At 59.2% G+C, this 16,311-nt stretch overlaps 2 protein-coding genes across 30 annotated transcripts; both read left to right on the plus strand.

The window, feature by feature from the left end:
• The first annotated feature begins 135 nt into the window (after positions 1-135).
• ADAM15 (ADAM metallopeptidase domain 15) lies at positions 136-10,329 on the plus strand. Of its 22 annotated transcripts, none has more exons than XR_015161085.1 (23): positions 136-320; positions 1,514-1,620; positions 2,243-2,319; positions 2,754-2,832; positions 3,008-3,084; positions 3,177-3,369; positions 4,160-4,225; positions 4,308-4,376; positions 4,453-4,622; positions 4,766-4,850; positions 5,286-5,434; positions 5,510-5,684; positions 5,935-6,027; positions 6,158-6,462; positions 6,549-6,750; positions 7,008-7,085; positions 7,551-7,623; positions 7,756-7,894; positions 8,271-8,340; positions 8,625-8,719; positions 9,455-9,526; positions 9,785-9,909; positions 10,009-10,329. XR_015161085.1 is itself a non-coding variant. In XM_086393040.1 (23 exons), exons 1-23 carry the CDS (start codon positions 242-244, stop codon positions 10,049-10,051), a joined length of 2,628 nt encoding a protein of 875 aa, XP_086249166.1. In that variant the 5' UTR covers positions 136-241; the 3' UTR covers positions 10,052-10,329. The 22 variants fall into 22 exon arrangements, 20 of the variants coding, with proteins under 20 accessions (XP_086249166.1, XP_086249167.1, XP_086249163.1 ...); XM_086393040.1 differs by lacking the exon at positions 8,625-8,719 and adding an exon at positions 8,965-9,039 and having other exon boundaries at positions 5,483-5,684; XM_086393041.1 differs by lacking the exon at positions 8,625-8,719 and adding an exon at positions 8,968-9,039 and having other exon boundaries at positions 5,483-5,684.
• A 1,443-nt stretch (positions 10,330-11,772) lies between these two features.
• EFNA4 (ephrin A4) lies at positions 11,773-15,939 on the plus strand. Of its 8 annotated transcripts, none has more exons than XM_086393151.1 (4): positions 11,773-12,015; positions 14,130-14,425; positions 14,816-14,881; positions 15,537-15,939. In XM_086393151.1, the coding sequence occupies exons 1-4, from the start codon at positions 11,903-11,905 to the stop codon at positions 15,560-15,562; spliced, it is 501 nt and encodes a 166-aa protein (XP_086249277.1). In that variant the 5' UTR covers positions 11,773-11,902; the 3' UTR covers positions 15,563-15,939. The 8 variants fall into 8 exon arrangements, with proteins under 8 accessions (XP_086249277.1, XP_086249274.1, XP_086249268.1 ...); XM_086393148.1 differs by having other exon boundaries at positions 11,774-12,015; positions 14,813-14,881; XM_086393142.1 differs by having other exon boundaries at positions 11,775-12,015; positions 14,813-14,856.
• Positions 15,940-16,311: the final 372 nt, after the last annotated feature.

Raw genomic sequence — 16,311 nt, forward strand, 5'->3', positions numbered from 1 at the left:
TGCGGCAGTCGCAGTCAAGGGCTGGATCCACACTTCTTTGGGACCCGGCGCACTGTGCGGGTGGAGCCTTTCCAGGGGCGGGGCCTCGGGGCGGGGCCTGGCTCTGGCCGAGTGGGAGGAGCCTGGGAGGGGCCTGTGGCTGCGCCTGGCTGCGAGGTGCGAGAAGCCGACCCGGCAGCCGCGGCTTCTCGGCGCCCGGCCCAGCACCTGCTGCCCTCGCCCGGCCCCGGGCGGCGCTGCCATGCGCCTGGCGCTGCTCTGGGCCCTGGGGCTCCTGGGTGCGGGCAGCCCATTGCCCTCCCGGCCGCTCCCAGATATAGGTGAGTGCCTGGCCAGAAGTGGGCCGGGGGTCGCCCTGGGAGGACGCGCGGGGAAGTCGGGAGGCCCTGGGGTCCTGGGGTCGGTCGGAGACCCCGAGAGACCCCATTCAGAGCACAGCCTGCCCTCGTCTGATGTTCTGGGCCGAGGACCCGGCGACAGGGAGATGGAGTGGGGAGGGAAGGTGGAGGGATGCCGGCGCCCCCGGGCCGGTCATCCTCTGCAGGATCCCCGAGGACACTTTCAGGCTCCGGGACTGGGCACCGCGGGGCCTCGCCCAGCACCCCCTCAGGATCGCGATAGTGGGGCTCTGCTCCCCGGGACTGACGTCTTCGCTCCTCTGGGGCCTAGCTGATCGTTCCACCCGGTGCCAGGGCGCCGAGAAGGCACGGCTCCTAGGGTTTGGCGAAGAGGGTAATTCCTGGCCCCTCATCCCAGGCCCAAGACGCCGGCACCCCTCACCCTGGTGCTGATCCCACCAGAAAGCTCGCCGAGCGGGAGGGGGCCCGGGAGGAGCCAGGAATGGGAGAATTGGCCAGGAAAGAGGCTGGGACACCAACTCCTCCTTGGAACTTTCACTTCCCGCTGCTGTCTTGGGCTGGGGGCCGAGAGGGCAGGCGGGGGTGGAGTGTCCGGAGGAGAGCGGACTATTGGGGGCGGGGGGCGGACTCCTGGAGGAAGCAGAGGCTGTGGGCAGCGGGTGTGCCTAACTGGGCATGAGGGGTGTTTAGGGAGGGGGGTGTTTGCAATGCTCACCCAGAAATGGGCGTTCCCGGCATCTCTGATGTGAGGAAAGGGAGGGTGAGTGGGCACTGGGCCACAAGGCTTCGCCCAGTCCTGAGAGGGGGCGTTCCAGGGGAGGAGGGGGTTGGGAGGGAGTGGGAACAGGGGGAGGGTCCCTGTGAGAACCTGGGATTGGTCTGAGGGGGACAGGGAAGGACAACAGGCTGGGCAAGCTGAACTTCTTTCTCTGGGAACTTGTGGATGGGTTGGTGGGATGAAAGGGAAACACTGGAGAGAAGCCCCCACCCATCCCCAGTATTCTCCTTTAAGTCCCAGAATGCAATGTAGGAGTCCTTCAAGCAGAAAAGAGCCTTGATGGGTTGGGAGCCAGGTGGGTCAGAGGGCAGCAGCCACCTCCAGCCTGGCGCTGATTCTCTCAGCACTCTTTTGGGGTGTCCTGGGAACCCTGCAGGTGTCACTGAGGAGATGCAGGCAAGGCCAGAGAGGGCCCAGAATGGACCTCTGGAGCCCCAGATCCTTCAGGACAACCCCACACTCAGCCTAGCAGAGGCGCTTCAGGTGAGCCTCTCTCTCCCCTCAAAGAAATACATTCACACCCCCCACCACCCTGAGTAGTCAGGTGTCTCCAGACAGAGACAGGCTGAGAGCAGGTGAGTCGACTCCACAGCAGCATGGCCATCCCAGGTCTGCCGCCTCTCCCTGCACACCCCAGCACCTGGCTTCACTTATCCCCCCTACTCCCATCTACACACACATCTGTCTGCCTCAGCCCCACCCAAGTCGTCCATCTCCACTGAGGCCAAACTTGCTCTCTTGGTCTCATGTTGTCGGTTCTCTCAGTGGGGGGACTTGGAGAGGGTCGGGCCCCACCAGATACCCTCCCCTCCCAATTCTAAAGCTGAGTCAGAGGAAGGGCTGGGGCCTGCACTGGGCCCTCCATGATGCTTCCTCTCTGGGCAGGAAGCCGAGAAGGGGCGGCTCAGATACCTTCCTTGACCTCCCCACACAACCCCCCAGAACAATGCCCCAGGCCAGGCAGGGCTTCCTGGCCCCTCCCTCGGGATCCCCCCACCAATGATCTAATCGTCGGTGCTCTCCTAAGGGCCTGAGGTTTTCTGGTTAGAGAAGATAGGAGTTACAGACAGGGCCAGGGAGGTGACATGCCCTCTGGTACCCACAGACCAGTCTGCCTGAGGCTTTGCGGATCAAACTGGAATTGGATGGTGAGAGTCATATCCTGGAGCTGCTGCAGAATAGGTAATAATGATAGCAGTAATGTTACTAATAACACGACTAACAACTCATATAGCATCTATGATGTGGTACTACAATGTGGTACTTACGTACTAAGAGCCTGAACTCACTAAATCTTCGTAACAACCTCTATAAAGTAGATACTGTTTGTATTATTATTGGCCTCATAGATGAAGAAGTCAAGGCACAGAGAGGTTAAATAACTCCCCCAAGGTCACACAGCTGGTGGGTGCTAAAAACTAGATTGGAACCCAGATAGCCTGGGTTTGTAGCCAGTCTATGGCCCAACCATCATATTCTGCTACTTGAGGGGAAGCAGGAAGGTCAGGGGGATTGCCTGGCCTCCAGCCGCCCCTCTACCACCTCCAGCCCTCAAGCTGTCACTGCACCATCCTAAGAGGCAGCTGACCCTGCCCTCCTTTTTCTTCATTCCGCAGGGAGCTAGTCTCAGGCCGCCCAACTCTGGTGTGGTACCAGCCTGATGGCACCCGGGTGGTCGGTGAGGGACATACTCTGGTGAGTCAGGCCATCTTGTGCCCTGTTTCTGGCCTGAGGGGATTAAGGGAAGGGGCAACTAGAAGGTGGCATTCCTAGAGGTTGGGAGGACACTGCATATCCTCGCCAACAAGCTAGCCGCCTGGCTCAGATCTGGCCTGGCCTTCAGGTCAGCACTCATGCTTCTCTGCTGTAGGAGAACTGCTGCTACGAGGGGAGAGTGCGTGGCCACGCGCACTCCTGGGTCTCTCTCTGCACCTGCTCCGGGCTCAGGTACAAGCGGTCGATTCCATGAAGGTGGAGAGAGTGAGGGTAAACGAGGCATGGAGCTTGTAAGCTTTCTGACTTCCTGCATCTTTGCTTAGGGGCTTAGTGATCCTGTCCCCAGAGAGAAGCTACTCTGTGGAGCTGGGGCCCGGGGACCTTCAGGGTCCCCCAGTTGTCTCCCGGATTCAAGACCTCCTCCTGCCACGCCACACTTGTGCCCTGAGCTGGCCCACATCTGTGCTCCCTCAGGCTCTACCGGAGCCCTCCCTGGGACAGCGTCACACTCACCGGGTGAGGAGGGAAGGCAGGAGGGCTGGGCTTCTGTTGTTCCCGGGGTTGGCCCCCTGGCCCTCAGAACTATTGGCTCATAGTAACGATAGTTCCTGCTCACGGAGCGATTTTGCAGCACCAGGCGCTGTGTAAACATTAACTCCTTCACTCACCCCAGCAACCCTGGGGCATAGGTGCTATCCAGAGCTCTGTTTTAGTGAGAAAACTGGCTCTAAGAGGTTAAGCGACTTGGTCAAGGCCATTCAACTAATACATGGTATTTCCAGGATTTGGATGCAGGCACTTGACTCAAACCCTTCATCTGTCTTATGATCCAAACACAGAGAGCTCTCACTTGGATATAGCAAATACATAGTTACTGATCATCAAGCAGTAAGAATCCAATTTATTCAATGGGGATAATGGAACTACCTACCTTATAGGATTACTGTGAAAATTAAATGAACCTACATACATATATATATGTATGTAAATGCTTAGAACTCCAATCTGTCTGGCATATGTTAAGTATTTCATGGTGTCAGCTATTTTTTTTTTTTTTCCTAATTTGGAAAAAGCACAGAATTTGAAGCCAGAAAACCAGGGCTCTACTCCCAGCTTCATAACCTATTCTTAGTCCACTTGGGCAAGTCCCCGGCCTCCCAGGCTCTCAGTGGTTCTCTGTAAAATGGACTCTTCACTCTCTTCGCTTTGACCACACAGGGTGGGTGTGGACACAGCCTGGCCAGGTGGGCGTGGCTGCGGGTGGTGACTGGTGGGTGTGCCTGATGCTCCTTCCTCTTGTCCACAGTGGAGGCGGGACGTGGTGACAGAGACCAAGATTGTTGAGCTGGTGATTGTGGCTGACCATGCCGAGGTGAGCTGGCCGGGCCCTGGCTGCCCTCCCCTGGCCTCTGACAGCCGTGCTACCTTTCCTGGCCACTTGTCTTAACCCGCAGGTCAAGAGGCACCGGGACTTCCAGAGCCTCCTGAACCGCACCCTGGAAGTGGCCCTCCTCCTGGACACAGTGAGTGTCAGGCCTGACAGCATCCCTATGGCCCCCAACCTCGGGAAGCCCTCTCCTGAGTCCCATTCTCTTTCAGTTCTTCAGGCCTATGAACGTCCGGGTGGCACTAGTGGGCCTGGAGGCCTGGACCCAGCACAACCTGATAGAGATAAGCCAGAACCCAGGTCTCACACTAGACAGCTTCCTCCACTGGCGCAGGACGAACCTGCTGCCTCGGTTGCCCCACGACAGCGCCCAGCTGGTGACGTAAGGCTTCCCCCAGGGCCAGCCAGCAGGGTCTGGCTCTGCCTTGGCCTGGCCAATTTCACACCCCAACTCCCTCCCCGAGGGCCTGATGCTCTGGCCACTTTTACTTTGACGCCCTAACCTTTGACCTCTCGATCCCACAGGGCCACTTCATTCTCTGGGCCCATGGTCGGCATGGCCATTCAGAACTCCATCTGTTCTCCTGAGTTTTCAGGAGGCGTGAACATGGTGAGCTATGACCACATCTCCTCCCCGTTCCCCATCTAGGTCCTGCCAGCTGTGGCGCCATATATTCACGGAAACCCCCAGCAAAGTTGCCAGCCCAAGCTGAGATTATAGAGGGCAGGGGTACGTGAAAGGTGCCCCTCGCCTGTGGCCAGCTCATCATGTCTTCACCTAGAAGCTCTGCCCATTTCAAGGGGGCGGGGGGACAGCTGAGGCCCAAAGAACAGTGGTGCTCTCCCAGGGCCATACAGTGAGATATGGGGAACAGAGCTGAGCCAGAGCCCAGGTTCCCTACCACCCAGGCCTGGGCTCTCCTCCTGGCTTAGAAGCACTTAAGGAGGGAGGCAGGACCTGCTCAGGGCCCAAGAGGCCAGATGAAGGGAGAACAGGAGCAATCAGGCTGGTGCTCGACCTGGGCTTTCCCCTCCCCAATGACAGGACCACTCCACGAGCATCCTGGGAGTCGCCTCCTCAATAGCCCACGAGCTGGGACACAGCCTGGGCCTGGGCCATGACTCCCCTGGGAACAGCTGCCCCTGCCCGGGTCCAGCCCCAGCCAAGAGCTGCATCATGCAGGCCTCCACAGAGTGAGTAACTGCAGGGTGGAGACAGAAGGGGCAGGGGCAGGTCCGCAGCCCCAACCTCCTTGCTCTCATCCCCAGCTTCCTGCCAGGCTTGAACTTCAGCAACTGCAGCCGACAGGCCCTGGAAGAAGCCCTCCTGGGCGGGATGGGCAGCTGCCTCTTTGAACGGCTGTCTGGTCTGCCTTCTATGGCCAGTGTCTGCGGAAATATGTTGGTGGAGCCCGGGGAGCAGTGTGACTGTGGCTTCCCAGATGTAAGCGCCTCCCCCAGAGCCTTGCCCCTGCAGCTCTGTGCCCTCACCCTGGCTCATCGGCTGTCTCAAGCCCCCAGAGCCCCTCTCCCCGCCTGCCCATCTGTGGGGACAGCAGGCAGACTGTGGGGCTCCAGCTCTCATCTGCCATGCAAATGCCTAGGGTTCAGGCTCCAGGAGGCAGTTGGGGTGGGGTCCCAGGCCCAGCCTGCTCTGATGCCTGGCCGTCTGTGGTCTGTGCCCTTCCCTACAGGAATGCACCGATCCCTGCTGTGACTACTTCACCTGCCAGCTGAGGCCAGGGGCCCAGTGCGCATCTGATGGACTCTGCTGTCACAATTGCCAGGTGGGCACAGACTGGACCGGCCACCCAGAGCCCACCTGCCAGGGGCCAGGGTGGAAAAGGTCACCCCAACTCCCAGGGCCTGGCTGGATTTGCCCCACCCCCACAACTGACATTCACGCACCCTCCACAGCTGCGTCCAGCTGGCTGGAAGTGTCGCCCCACCAGAGGTGACTGCGACTTGCCTGAGTTCTGCCCAGGAGACAGCTCCCAGTGCCCCCCGGATGTCAGCATGGGGGACGGTGAGCCATGTGCCAGTGGACAGGCTGTGTGCATGCAAGGACGTTGTGCCTCGTATGCCCAGCAGTGCCAGGCTCTCTGGGGGCCTGGGGCCAAGCCCGCCGCACCGCTCTGCCTCCTTACTGCCAATACTAGAGGGGACGCCTTTGGGAGCTGTGGGCGCAACCCTGATGGCAGTTATGTGTCCTGTGCCCCTCGGTAAGTGAGGGAACCTGGCTTCTCCTCTAGGTCTGTGGGCATCTTGGCTCCACCACACTGACCCTGCACCTCCTCCCTCACCCCAGAGATGCTATGTGTGGGCAACTCCAGTGCCAGGGCGGGAGGGCCCAGCCTCTGCTGGGCTCAGCCCGAGATCTTCGCTGGGAGATGCTGGAAGCCAACGGGACCCAGCTGAGGTTGAACTGCAGCTGGGTACACCTGGACCTGGGCAATGACGTGGCCCAGCCCCTCTTGACTCTGCCTGGCACAGCCTGTGGCCCCGGCCTGGTGAGCAGCCTCGGTGGGCAGGGCCAGGTGGGGAGGGATGTCTGAACTGCTGTGAGCAGTGCCCAGGCCTCGTTAGCCACCAGTGCAAACAGCGCAGTCTCTGAGGGGAGCTCAGATCCTCACTTCAGATGGAGCAGAGTCCTGTTGTCCTGTGAGCCTTGGTGTCCCCATCTGTAAATGTGTGGCGGGCCTCAGCCTCCCAGTGCCAGTAAAGTGTGTTAGAGGGTGATCTTTGCTCTTCTCTCCCCACTGGGCAGGTGTGTGTTGAGCAGCAGTGCCAGCCAATAGAGGTCCTGGGAGCACAGGAATGTCAAAGGAGATGCCACGGGCATGGGGTGAGCTGGCATGGGGGGAGATGAAGGGGAAGCAGGGGAGCCTCTGGGAAGGAAAATAATGGTGGGCTTTGCAAACAGACACACCTGGGTTCTAATCCTTGCTCTACTGTGTCTTAACTGTGGGACCCGGGCAGGTTATTCACCTCTCTGAGCTCAGTTTCCTCATCTAACGGGCATAATAGTAGTACCCACTTCCTGGGCACATGAGATGAGTACAGCACTAGCTCTGGCACAGTGGCTGGCAGATAGAAGGCACTCACAGCGTGAGTTCAGTCTAATTTCCTCCGCCGCTGGCGCCGATAGAGTCCCTCTCTCCAGAGCGGTGGCACTTCCACCCCCTCATCCTCAGCACACCTCCCAGCCGTGCTGGGAGGAGACAGGACATCTGAGATCCTGAAAAGCTGGGGACAGGGAAACACGGCCCCAGAGAGCCCAGCTCCTCACTGTCCCACCTGTGCATCCTAGGTCTGCGACAGCAACAGACGCTGCCACTGTGAGGAGGGCTGGGCACCGCCAGACTGCACCACCCACGTCAGAGGTAGCACGGGGCAGGGGCAGGGGCAGCTGAGAGGGCATCCTTCATCGCCCCTCTTTTCCTGATCCCTTCACTGCTGGTTCCCTGTGACCCCTGACTCTTTCACCTTCGCTGATCACCTAACCTCACCCACAGCAACCAGCTCCCTGACCACAGGGCTGCCCCTGAGCCTCCTGTTGTTGCTGGTCCTGGTGCTCCTTGGTGCCAGCTACTGGCACCGTGCCCGCCTGCACCAACGACTCTGCCAGCTCAAAGGACCCAGCTGCCAATACAGGTACCAGCCTCCCTGTTACCAACTCTCTCAACATCTCTGTTAAGGACAGCAGCTCTGGAGCCCTGCTCCCACCCCCTGGGCAGCCCCCAGGCCACACCCCATACAGCCCCTTCCCTATTTGTGCCCCATAACTCTTCACCTCGCGTGTAGACCCAGGTGGGGCCACTGCGGTGCTAGGACCATTTCTCTCCAGGAGCCCCAGGGCTGGATGAGTGGGGCCCTCCCTCAGGCTGATCAGCTTCCCCTCCTCACCTCTGATTTGGCCTAAACCATGCTCCAAAGGGCCACAAAGGATTAACCCCACTCCAGGGCTGCCTATGGGCACAAAATGGTCTGAGGCTGAGCCCTTGCCCTCCTTGTCTTTCTCCACGCTCAGGGCAGCCCAGTCTGGTCCCCCAGAACGCCCAGGACCCCCACAGAGGGCCCTCGTGATGCCAGGTGCCAAGGTAAGTCTGTATGACAGAGCAGAGAGGGCCCCGATCCAGCCAGGAATCCAGCCTGGGCCCTGGGGTGGGGGTGTCCAAGGCTCTGAACTCAGAGATAAGACTTGCATCGCCCATGAGTCAGTCACTGGAGTCAGGGCCAGCCCTCCCGCCACCTCCCCTGCCGCAGGCTGAGAAGCAGAGTCCAGTCTGGACTGGGAGGGGCAATCACCTAGAGGAAGGGGCGCTGAGCTCTGTGAGCTGGCCAAGCCAGTGGCTTTCAAAGGCGGGTCTACCTGTGCTCCCAGCAGTGGCGCCCCAGGAGGGCATGAGGGGGTGCTCAGAGTGGTCTTCAGTGTGCCAGGACCTGATGAGGCCCTGGTCACCAGGTGTAGAAGGGCCGGTGAGTGCCTCTGCCCTGAGCCCCCCGGATCTGATGACAGGAGTGCGTGTGTGGAGGTGGTCTGCATGCCTACCCCACCACTTGTCACCCCCTCTGCATGCAACTGAATAACCGCACGCATGCACAGCCCCCACTGCCCCTGGGGCCCTGGCTGCCCATCCCTGAGCACTAACACCTCTCTGCCCACATCTGTCTTTCTGCTCCCTCCCCCGTCCCCTGCCTGTCTGCTCCTCCTGCTCTCTCAGCAGGCTAGTGCTCTTGGCTTCCCGGCCCCTCCTTCCAGGCCGCTGCCTCCTGACCCTGTGCCCAAGAGACTCCAGGTAAATCTGGGCCAGGCCCGGTCCTGGCCCAGGGCAGGTGGGAGGCTTGGTGCCCAACCGCAGCTCTCATCCCTGTTCCCTGCCAGTAGCACTCGTCATTAGGGGACCAGGGTGCCCTCAGCCTTCAGACACTCTGAGCCCCAGAAGCAGCAAAGGGTGAGCCTCCTGCCTTGGTTTCTACCACCATCTAGTGGTCAGTGGCGGGACTGCAGTTGGCCAGGGACAACCCCCCAGTGACCCCCACCTTTCTCCCCTGAGGCCTCTCCTGGCATGCGCTCAAGCCCCATGCGCATGCCCCAGTTCTCTCCTGCCCCCTGGCTGACTTTGCATGTTGACCTGAACCCTTGGGGAGACCCATCGCATGTCTACTGCCCCTGGCTGTGCTCTCATAGTCACTGCCCCTCTTTCTGTTCAGGCTGAGCTGGCAGACCGACCCAATCCCCCCACCCGCCCTCTGCCCGCTGACCCGGTGGTGAGGCGCCCAAAGGTAACCGTGGGGGGAGAGAAGGGCACAGCCTCTCCCCCCACCCAGGGCTGTGGTGCTGGTGGCCTTGGCAGTGGTGCTGGTGGCAAGACGCCCTCTGTGCCTGAGGCCACATACCCCAGTGGCATCTTTAATGGTGACAGGTTCGTTTGGAGACACAGGTGACCTATGGTGCCACCTCTCAAGCTGGTGCTCCCCAGCATCAGTGTGTCAGAGGTGAACAACATGATATGCTCTCCCAAGCTGCCTTCTCTCTCTCAGTCACAGGGGCCCACCAAGCCCCCACCCCCGAGAAAGCCACTGCCTGCTGACCCTCACGGCCGGCGCCCTTCTGGTGACCTGCCTGGCCCTGGAGCTGGAATCCCGCCCCCAGTGGTACCCTCCAGGTAGGAGAGGAGAGGAGAGGCGTGGAGAATGGGTGGATTGGGCGAGTGGTCTGGGAAAATAGCACCTCTGACCTTTTTTCTTGGCTTTCCACATCCCAGGCCTGCGCCGCCGCCCCCAGCAGCGTCCTCGCCCTACCTCTAACTTCTCCTGAGGTTCTGCTGCCTCCAGCCTGAATTTAGGACGCCAATAGGCAGACCTGACCCCTGAAGCCCGCCACGGTGACTGAAGGAGCCAGAGCCTGGACGCTGTGGAGCAGGAGTCTTAAGACACCGGGTATCTCCACTTGCTGTCAAACAGCACTCTGGGGACTGGCCCACGCCGCGGCATCTGGGGGTTGGGGAGGGTCTGGGAGCTGGACGGAGATAAAGGAAGTGCGCACAGCCTGTCTGCTGAGTTACAATAAAAGCGAGGTCTTGGGAGCGCGCCTTTAAGTTTGTCTGCTTTGGGAAGGAGGGTCTCCCCAATTGCGATTCCAGGTCTGGCCGCCAGGAGACGCTGCCGCCTCAGACGAAGACAGGATAGGGAGGGCTAGAGTCCCAGGCTGGGTGAGAGGATCCCTGGGATGCTCGCGGCTTGTTTCTGCCTGGCCTGTGATGTCTCTGCATAATCCAGCACCACAAAGAACGCTGTATGCCCTCTACCACCCCCAGTCGCCAAGTTCTCGCCCCCAACGCTGCGCGGCCCTTTAGCGGCGGCCACTGACAAACCCGTCAAGCTGTTGGACTCGCCTTCCCCACCCTCTGACCAGTGGCTGGGGAAAATGGAACTAGCTGGTGTTCTCAGAGCCCCGGAGCTGGGACAGGGCGGGGCAGCGGCTCCCACGATTCCGAGGCCGCACACCTGCCTCCCCCCTCCCCCACCCCACCGGAGGGTTTGGGAACAAAGGTGCTTTGTACCAGCCCGCAACCACCTCATTGCTTCGTCTTGGAGACTGTGGCCTTCGTTCTCCCAGAACGAAGGTGTGGGGTGGAAAGGGACAGGTGCCAATCCCAAGGCAAGCATCAAGCTTGCCGCTTGAGGCTCTGTAAAGGGTGGGGTGAGGGGTCCCCGGGAGGCGATTTGTCCCTTCCTCTCGCTGTATCTCTAGACGTCCAAAAAAAGAAAGAAAAAAAAAAAGGAGCAATGTGCCTAAGATGGCTGGATAAACTTCATGGATCCTAGCCCCACACCTCTCTTGCCTCTTTCTGGGTGAGAGGCGTGGGCCCGTATTTAAATCTTCCAAAGATTTAATCAGGCTTTCTACCCTGTATTATGGCTTTCCAGGTGGTGCAGTGGCAAAGAATCCACTTGCCAATGCAGGAGACGCAAGAGACGCGGGTTCAATCCCTGGGTCGGGATGATTCCTTGAAGAAGGAAATGACAACCCACTCCAGTATTCTTGCCGAGATAATCCCAAGAACAGAAGAACCTGGCGGGTTACAGTCCATGGGGTCACAAAGAGTCAGACACGACTGAGCAACTGAACACACACACACACACACACCCTATATTAATTGTTTTTGTTTAGTCGCTCAGTCCTATTCTTTGCGACCCCCATGGACTCTAGCCCGCCAGGTGCCTAGCGATCGAACCTAGGGATCGAACCCGCGTCTCCCGCACTGCAGGCGGATTCTTTACCGCTGAGCCACCAGGGAAGCACCCTGTACTAACACAAGCACGAAAGACAAGACCTCTCTAAAACAACTCCTAGACAGGGGACTGTGTCCCTCCTCGCCGCCTCCTTGAAATGGGCCCAACTTCAGCAACAGCTTGCCGAAACTGGAGAGCGCTGCGGCACCCAGAAGGTTAATAAGAGTTGGCTTTGAATGAAGAGGCGGAGACGCGACCCCATTGGTGAAAAGTTATCCAGGGGCGTGGCCTGTGAGTCTCTGCACCCCACCCCACTTCTCGCAAGCCCCACCCCAAACCTCCTCTGCACTTTGTACCTTTCTCGTCGCGACTGCGAAGCGGACCGGGACGGGCCGGGCCAGACCACACCAGACCTAGGGGGCGATGCGGCTGCAGCCCCTGCTGCAGACTGTCCTCTGGGCTGTGCTCCTCAGCTCCCCTCTGCGAGGGGGCTGTGGCCTCCGCCTTGCGGTCTACTGGAACTCCAGTAACCCCAGGTAGCCGGGCCGAAACCGGCGGGCGGCGAGCCGGGCCTGCACGCTCCCGGGCCGGGCGCGCGCCCGACACTCGCTCTGTGCGCGGCGCCGCCTGGACCCGGCCGCGCGCCGGGGATCCTTTGTTTGAGCCGGCGGGGGAGGAGGGAGGGGCGAGGCGCGCCTGGGGTCCCCTATGCCAGCCCGCACGTGTTGGAGGCGAGCGGAGGACCCCAGCCCGAAAGGCAATCGGTGGGGTCTCAGAGCCGGGAGCTGGGGGAACCTCAGCCTGCACTCCGAGCCCCGCCCCCCTCGCTTCTGTCTTGGGGATCCCCAGCGTTCCTCCGGCCGAAGCTTGGGCGAGCGGACTTGCGGAGCGCCGGAGGGGGGGTGGTTACTCTTGTGAAAGAGGGTTACTCTCCTGCTCGCTTGGCCTCCTCTTTGGCGCTCGGTCTTTCTCCTGAGCTCATTCTAGAACGCTTTCATCTCAGTCATTATTAGCCCTTCTATTTCTGTGCAGTCTCGGCCCTGCCCTTGTAGAGTTAAATCACCTTTAGGCAAGTCATCTGACCTCCCTAACCTCAGTTATCTCATCTGTAAAATGGGGTAATAATGACTAGTACCCTGGGAAGTCAGGTAGACTGAGGTCATGTGTGTCCAAGAGGTAAAGGCTGTACAGATATGAACGACTATTTTCTGTTTCCTGATCTGCCTGCCTTGGAACCTGTATGTATTTTCCCTGTTTCCATGCTCCTCCCCAATTTTCCTTGCCTCTCTCTTTCTCCATGTTTTCCCTTCTGATTTTCTACTTAAAACAATCTGTGACTGTTCGTTTGTTCACTCACTAACATTTATTAAGCGTGTACCGTATGCCCGGACTTGTGCTAGGCCGCTGGGGGTTAGAAATAAGACCTAGGCTCTGCCCTCTGGGATCCCGAAGGATCCCTGGGTGAGCAGGCTTCAGAACAGGTCATTACAATACCAATGCTGTATGGTGAGAGCTGTTGTTGTCTTCCACCTCTGAATTCCTCTCTGTGTTCCAGACCACTGCCTCTGAATGACTTGGAAGATTGGTTAAAAATTCAGGTTTCTACCCCCTAACCCTGAGGTTTCTGACTCATTCATTCTATTCCCAAATATTTATTAAGCATTTTCCTTGTGCCTGACACTTTTCCAGGCACTAGGGATGCCGCGGAACTAAACAAAGGCCCAGCTTGTGTTCCAGCGGGTCTGAGCTGAGCCCAGGAATCTGCAGGAATCTGCATTCCTAATCACAACTCCAGATGCAGGTGGTCTTGAGACCACCCATTGAGAGAGAGTTGGGGGCCTTTCATAAGTCAAGTTGGGCTCTGTGTATGATGAGCATGGGGGTGGGAGTAGTTCATGCTTTACTTGATGCGGGAGGGGTTGACGTGTCCTAGGTCCTCCCACCCATACTGGCTCCCCCGGCGTCTCCCAAGAGGTGGAAGGGAGTCCTGAGGAGGCCAAAGATTGGGAGATATGTGGAGGGGGCTCCAAGTCTGGCACTTTGTTGTCCTGGCAAAAAAAGGAGGGGGAGGGGAGGTTCTCACCATCCACTCTTTTTCTTTCTTACTATGGCATTCTTTCAGCATCGAATTGACATCTTAAAAAGGCAGCCTTCCTCTTTGTGAATCAGTTAAAGAGGATACTGTTCCCAGACTCCATCTCTAGTCTGTGACTGCACTGTGGGCCCAGATCTGTGCCCTTTGCCTCTGTGCCCCAGCTTCTTCACAGCAGCCATCCACCTAACATTTGTCAAGCACAGGCACTACACCAAGGCCTTGTGTTGGGCATTAGAGCTAGAGAGGGGTGGCAGCTCCCACCCAAAAGCTAGGGTGTGGGAGTGCCTTCTCACATTTGAGCCATGTGGTTATAGGCCCTGCAGTCCCTTAACCTCTCGGAAACTGTGCATCCGTTACCTCATCCGTTTCTTGCACTCTCTTTGTCTCTCAAGAGTTGTCAGTCTGGGGAACTCAAACACCTTCCCAAGCTGCTCCCGCTCCAGTGGGTGGGGGACTGGCTGGCAGGGACCATTGGGAAGGGGTATCTCTGACCCTCGTGCCCCCAGTGTGCTATGCCAAGGAGCCCCTCTGCCCTCATCTACCTTGTGCCTGCAGGCTGCTTCGAGGAGACGCCGTGGTGGAGCTGGGCTTCAAGGATTACCTAGACATCATCTGCCCACACTATGAGAGTCCAGGGCCCCCTGAGGGCCCCGAGACATTCGCATTATACGTAGTGGACTGGGCGGGCTACAAGGCCTGCCGGGCTGAGGGGCCGAGTGCCTTCAAACGCTGGGAGTGCTCCCGCCCCTTCGCTCCCTTTGGCCCTGTTCGATTTCCAGAGAAGATTCAGCGCTTCACACCCTTCTCCCTTGGCATGGAGTTCTTGCCCGGAGAGACCTACTACTACATCTGTGAGTGAGGATGGGCACCCTGGCCACCTCCTGGGGAAGGCAGGGAGGGGAGTGGGGCTACCTGCCATTGCCAGCAGTCAAGGCAGAGAGCCTGAGGGGTGGGGAAAGGAGAGGAAGGAAGGCCAGGCCTCAGAGTGGGGAGCGGGCAAGGGTCCAGGACATGGTAGGGGGACATCTAGAGTGAGCTGATAAAGAGACGGGGCAAGGAAAAGGAGCCGGGAAAGGCGACATGAGGAGGGACACGGTGGGCACCTAGATGTAGCCCCAAAATAAGGAAAAGCTTTCCAGGGAATTGGAGAGGGGAGAAGTTGGGAGGGTTTTAAAGTGACTCTGAAGCATCCAAACTAGCCCATGCTAACTTCTTCCTCCCAATTTCCCACCACCCAGCAGTGCCAACTCCGGGGAGTCCTGGCCAGTGCTTGAGGCTCCAGGTGTCTATCTGCTGCAAGGAGGACAGTGAGTGGGTTGGGGCAGGGGAGCAACCCTTCTGGCTAGTGTTGGCCCTTGGGAATGGGGGGAGCAGGGGGAAGAATCTGGGAGCATTAGACTCTGGGGGGCCTCTTCTTCCCCCTTTAGCCTGTGGGAGCCCCCGCTGCACAGTGGGAATGGCATCTCCAGGGGCAAGGCCCTCCGAGGCCTTCACTGAACTGGTAGCCTCTAATGGCACCTGGGAGGAGACCTGCAGGTCGGGGCTTAGAGGTGGCAGATTATGGGAGGGATTGGCTAGTTCGGGAGACCCTGAAGAAAGGGGTGGGAGTGCCCAACTAACGGGCAGAGCAAGAAGGAGGCTGTGGAAGCAGGAGGACCCATCAGTGCTACCCCTCCCCTCACAGAACCTGAGTCAGCCCATCCTGTCGGGAGCCATGGAGAGAGTGGCACGTCAGGGTGGCAAGGAGGGGCCGCTCCCACTCCCCTCTGTCTCTTGCTGCTGCTGCTGTTCCCAATTCTGCGACTCCTGAGAGTTCTCTGAGCCAAGCGGACCCTTCCTGGCACCCTCAGGAACCAGGGCCCTCCCAAGACTCCTTGGAGAGGGGCCCCTGCCCCCTACCTGAGCTGGGAGTGCCAGGCCAGACAGACAAGATGGAAGAGTGATCTGAGGTGACCCTTCCAGGTATTGGCCTCCTCATCACAGGCTGAGGAGCCACAGGGGAGCAGCGGACAGCCCTGGGCACCTTGGGGCAGAGGCAACACAAACATAAGGTCTCCATCAGCGGCTTTGATGCTCAAATCCCTGCCCTCAGGAAGGCTGGGACTTGATGGGATGGCATCCTGGAGCCTGCTGGGGGCCAAGGCGAAGACCTGGGGACAGGCGGATTGCTGGACCAGGTCAGGCAAGAAGCCCAGGCCTGCCATCTGTCCCCGGTGCCCTGTGGGCCTCTTCCCTGGGGCAGCACCTCACCTCCCCAGAGGATCACTCACTTGTCTTCTGTGAAGACGGACTTACCATGAGGTTGAATTTCATGCCAGTTTGTATTTTTGTAAGTGTGTGGACTTCAATAAACCAACTACCCATCTTTTTGTTGCTTTTTGCAACCTACTGCCCTCTGCCCTCTAGCTCCTTGCCTGACACTGGGCCCGGGAGGTGGGGGGGTAGAGCGGGGTGCGGGGGGAGGGGAGGGAGTGGTACAGCAGCAGAGCTCCCTGAAGTCTCTGCTCTCAGCATGGCTTGGCCTGACCCCCATGCCAGCTGTGCCCAAGCCATCCATGCCAGGCCGCAGTGGGCACCCCTCTGGGCAGTGTGGGGCGGGTGTCAGCAGCAGCTGTGGAGCCTGGCACCCTCTACCACCTCTCTAGCTGGTTTCCTGATAGCCCCCACATACACACTCAGGGCACTGCTCAAGCTTCGGCAGCACCAAGCAGGATGTTGGGGCAAAGGCAAGGGGTAG

Source organism: Bos grunniens, chromosome 3, assembly GCF_055505025.1.
Source record: "Bos grunniens cultivar Pamir isolate PY7600 chromosome 3, Bosgru_T2T1.0, whole genome shotgun sequence".
NCBI classification, from domain to species: Eukaryota; Metazoa; Chordata; class Mammalia; order Artiodactyla; family Bovidae; genus Bos; species Bos grunniens.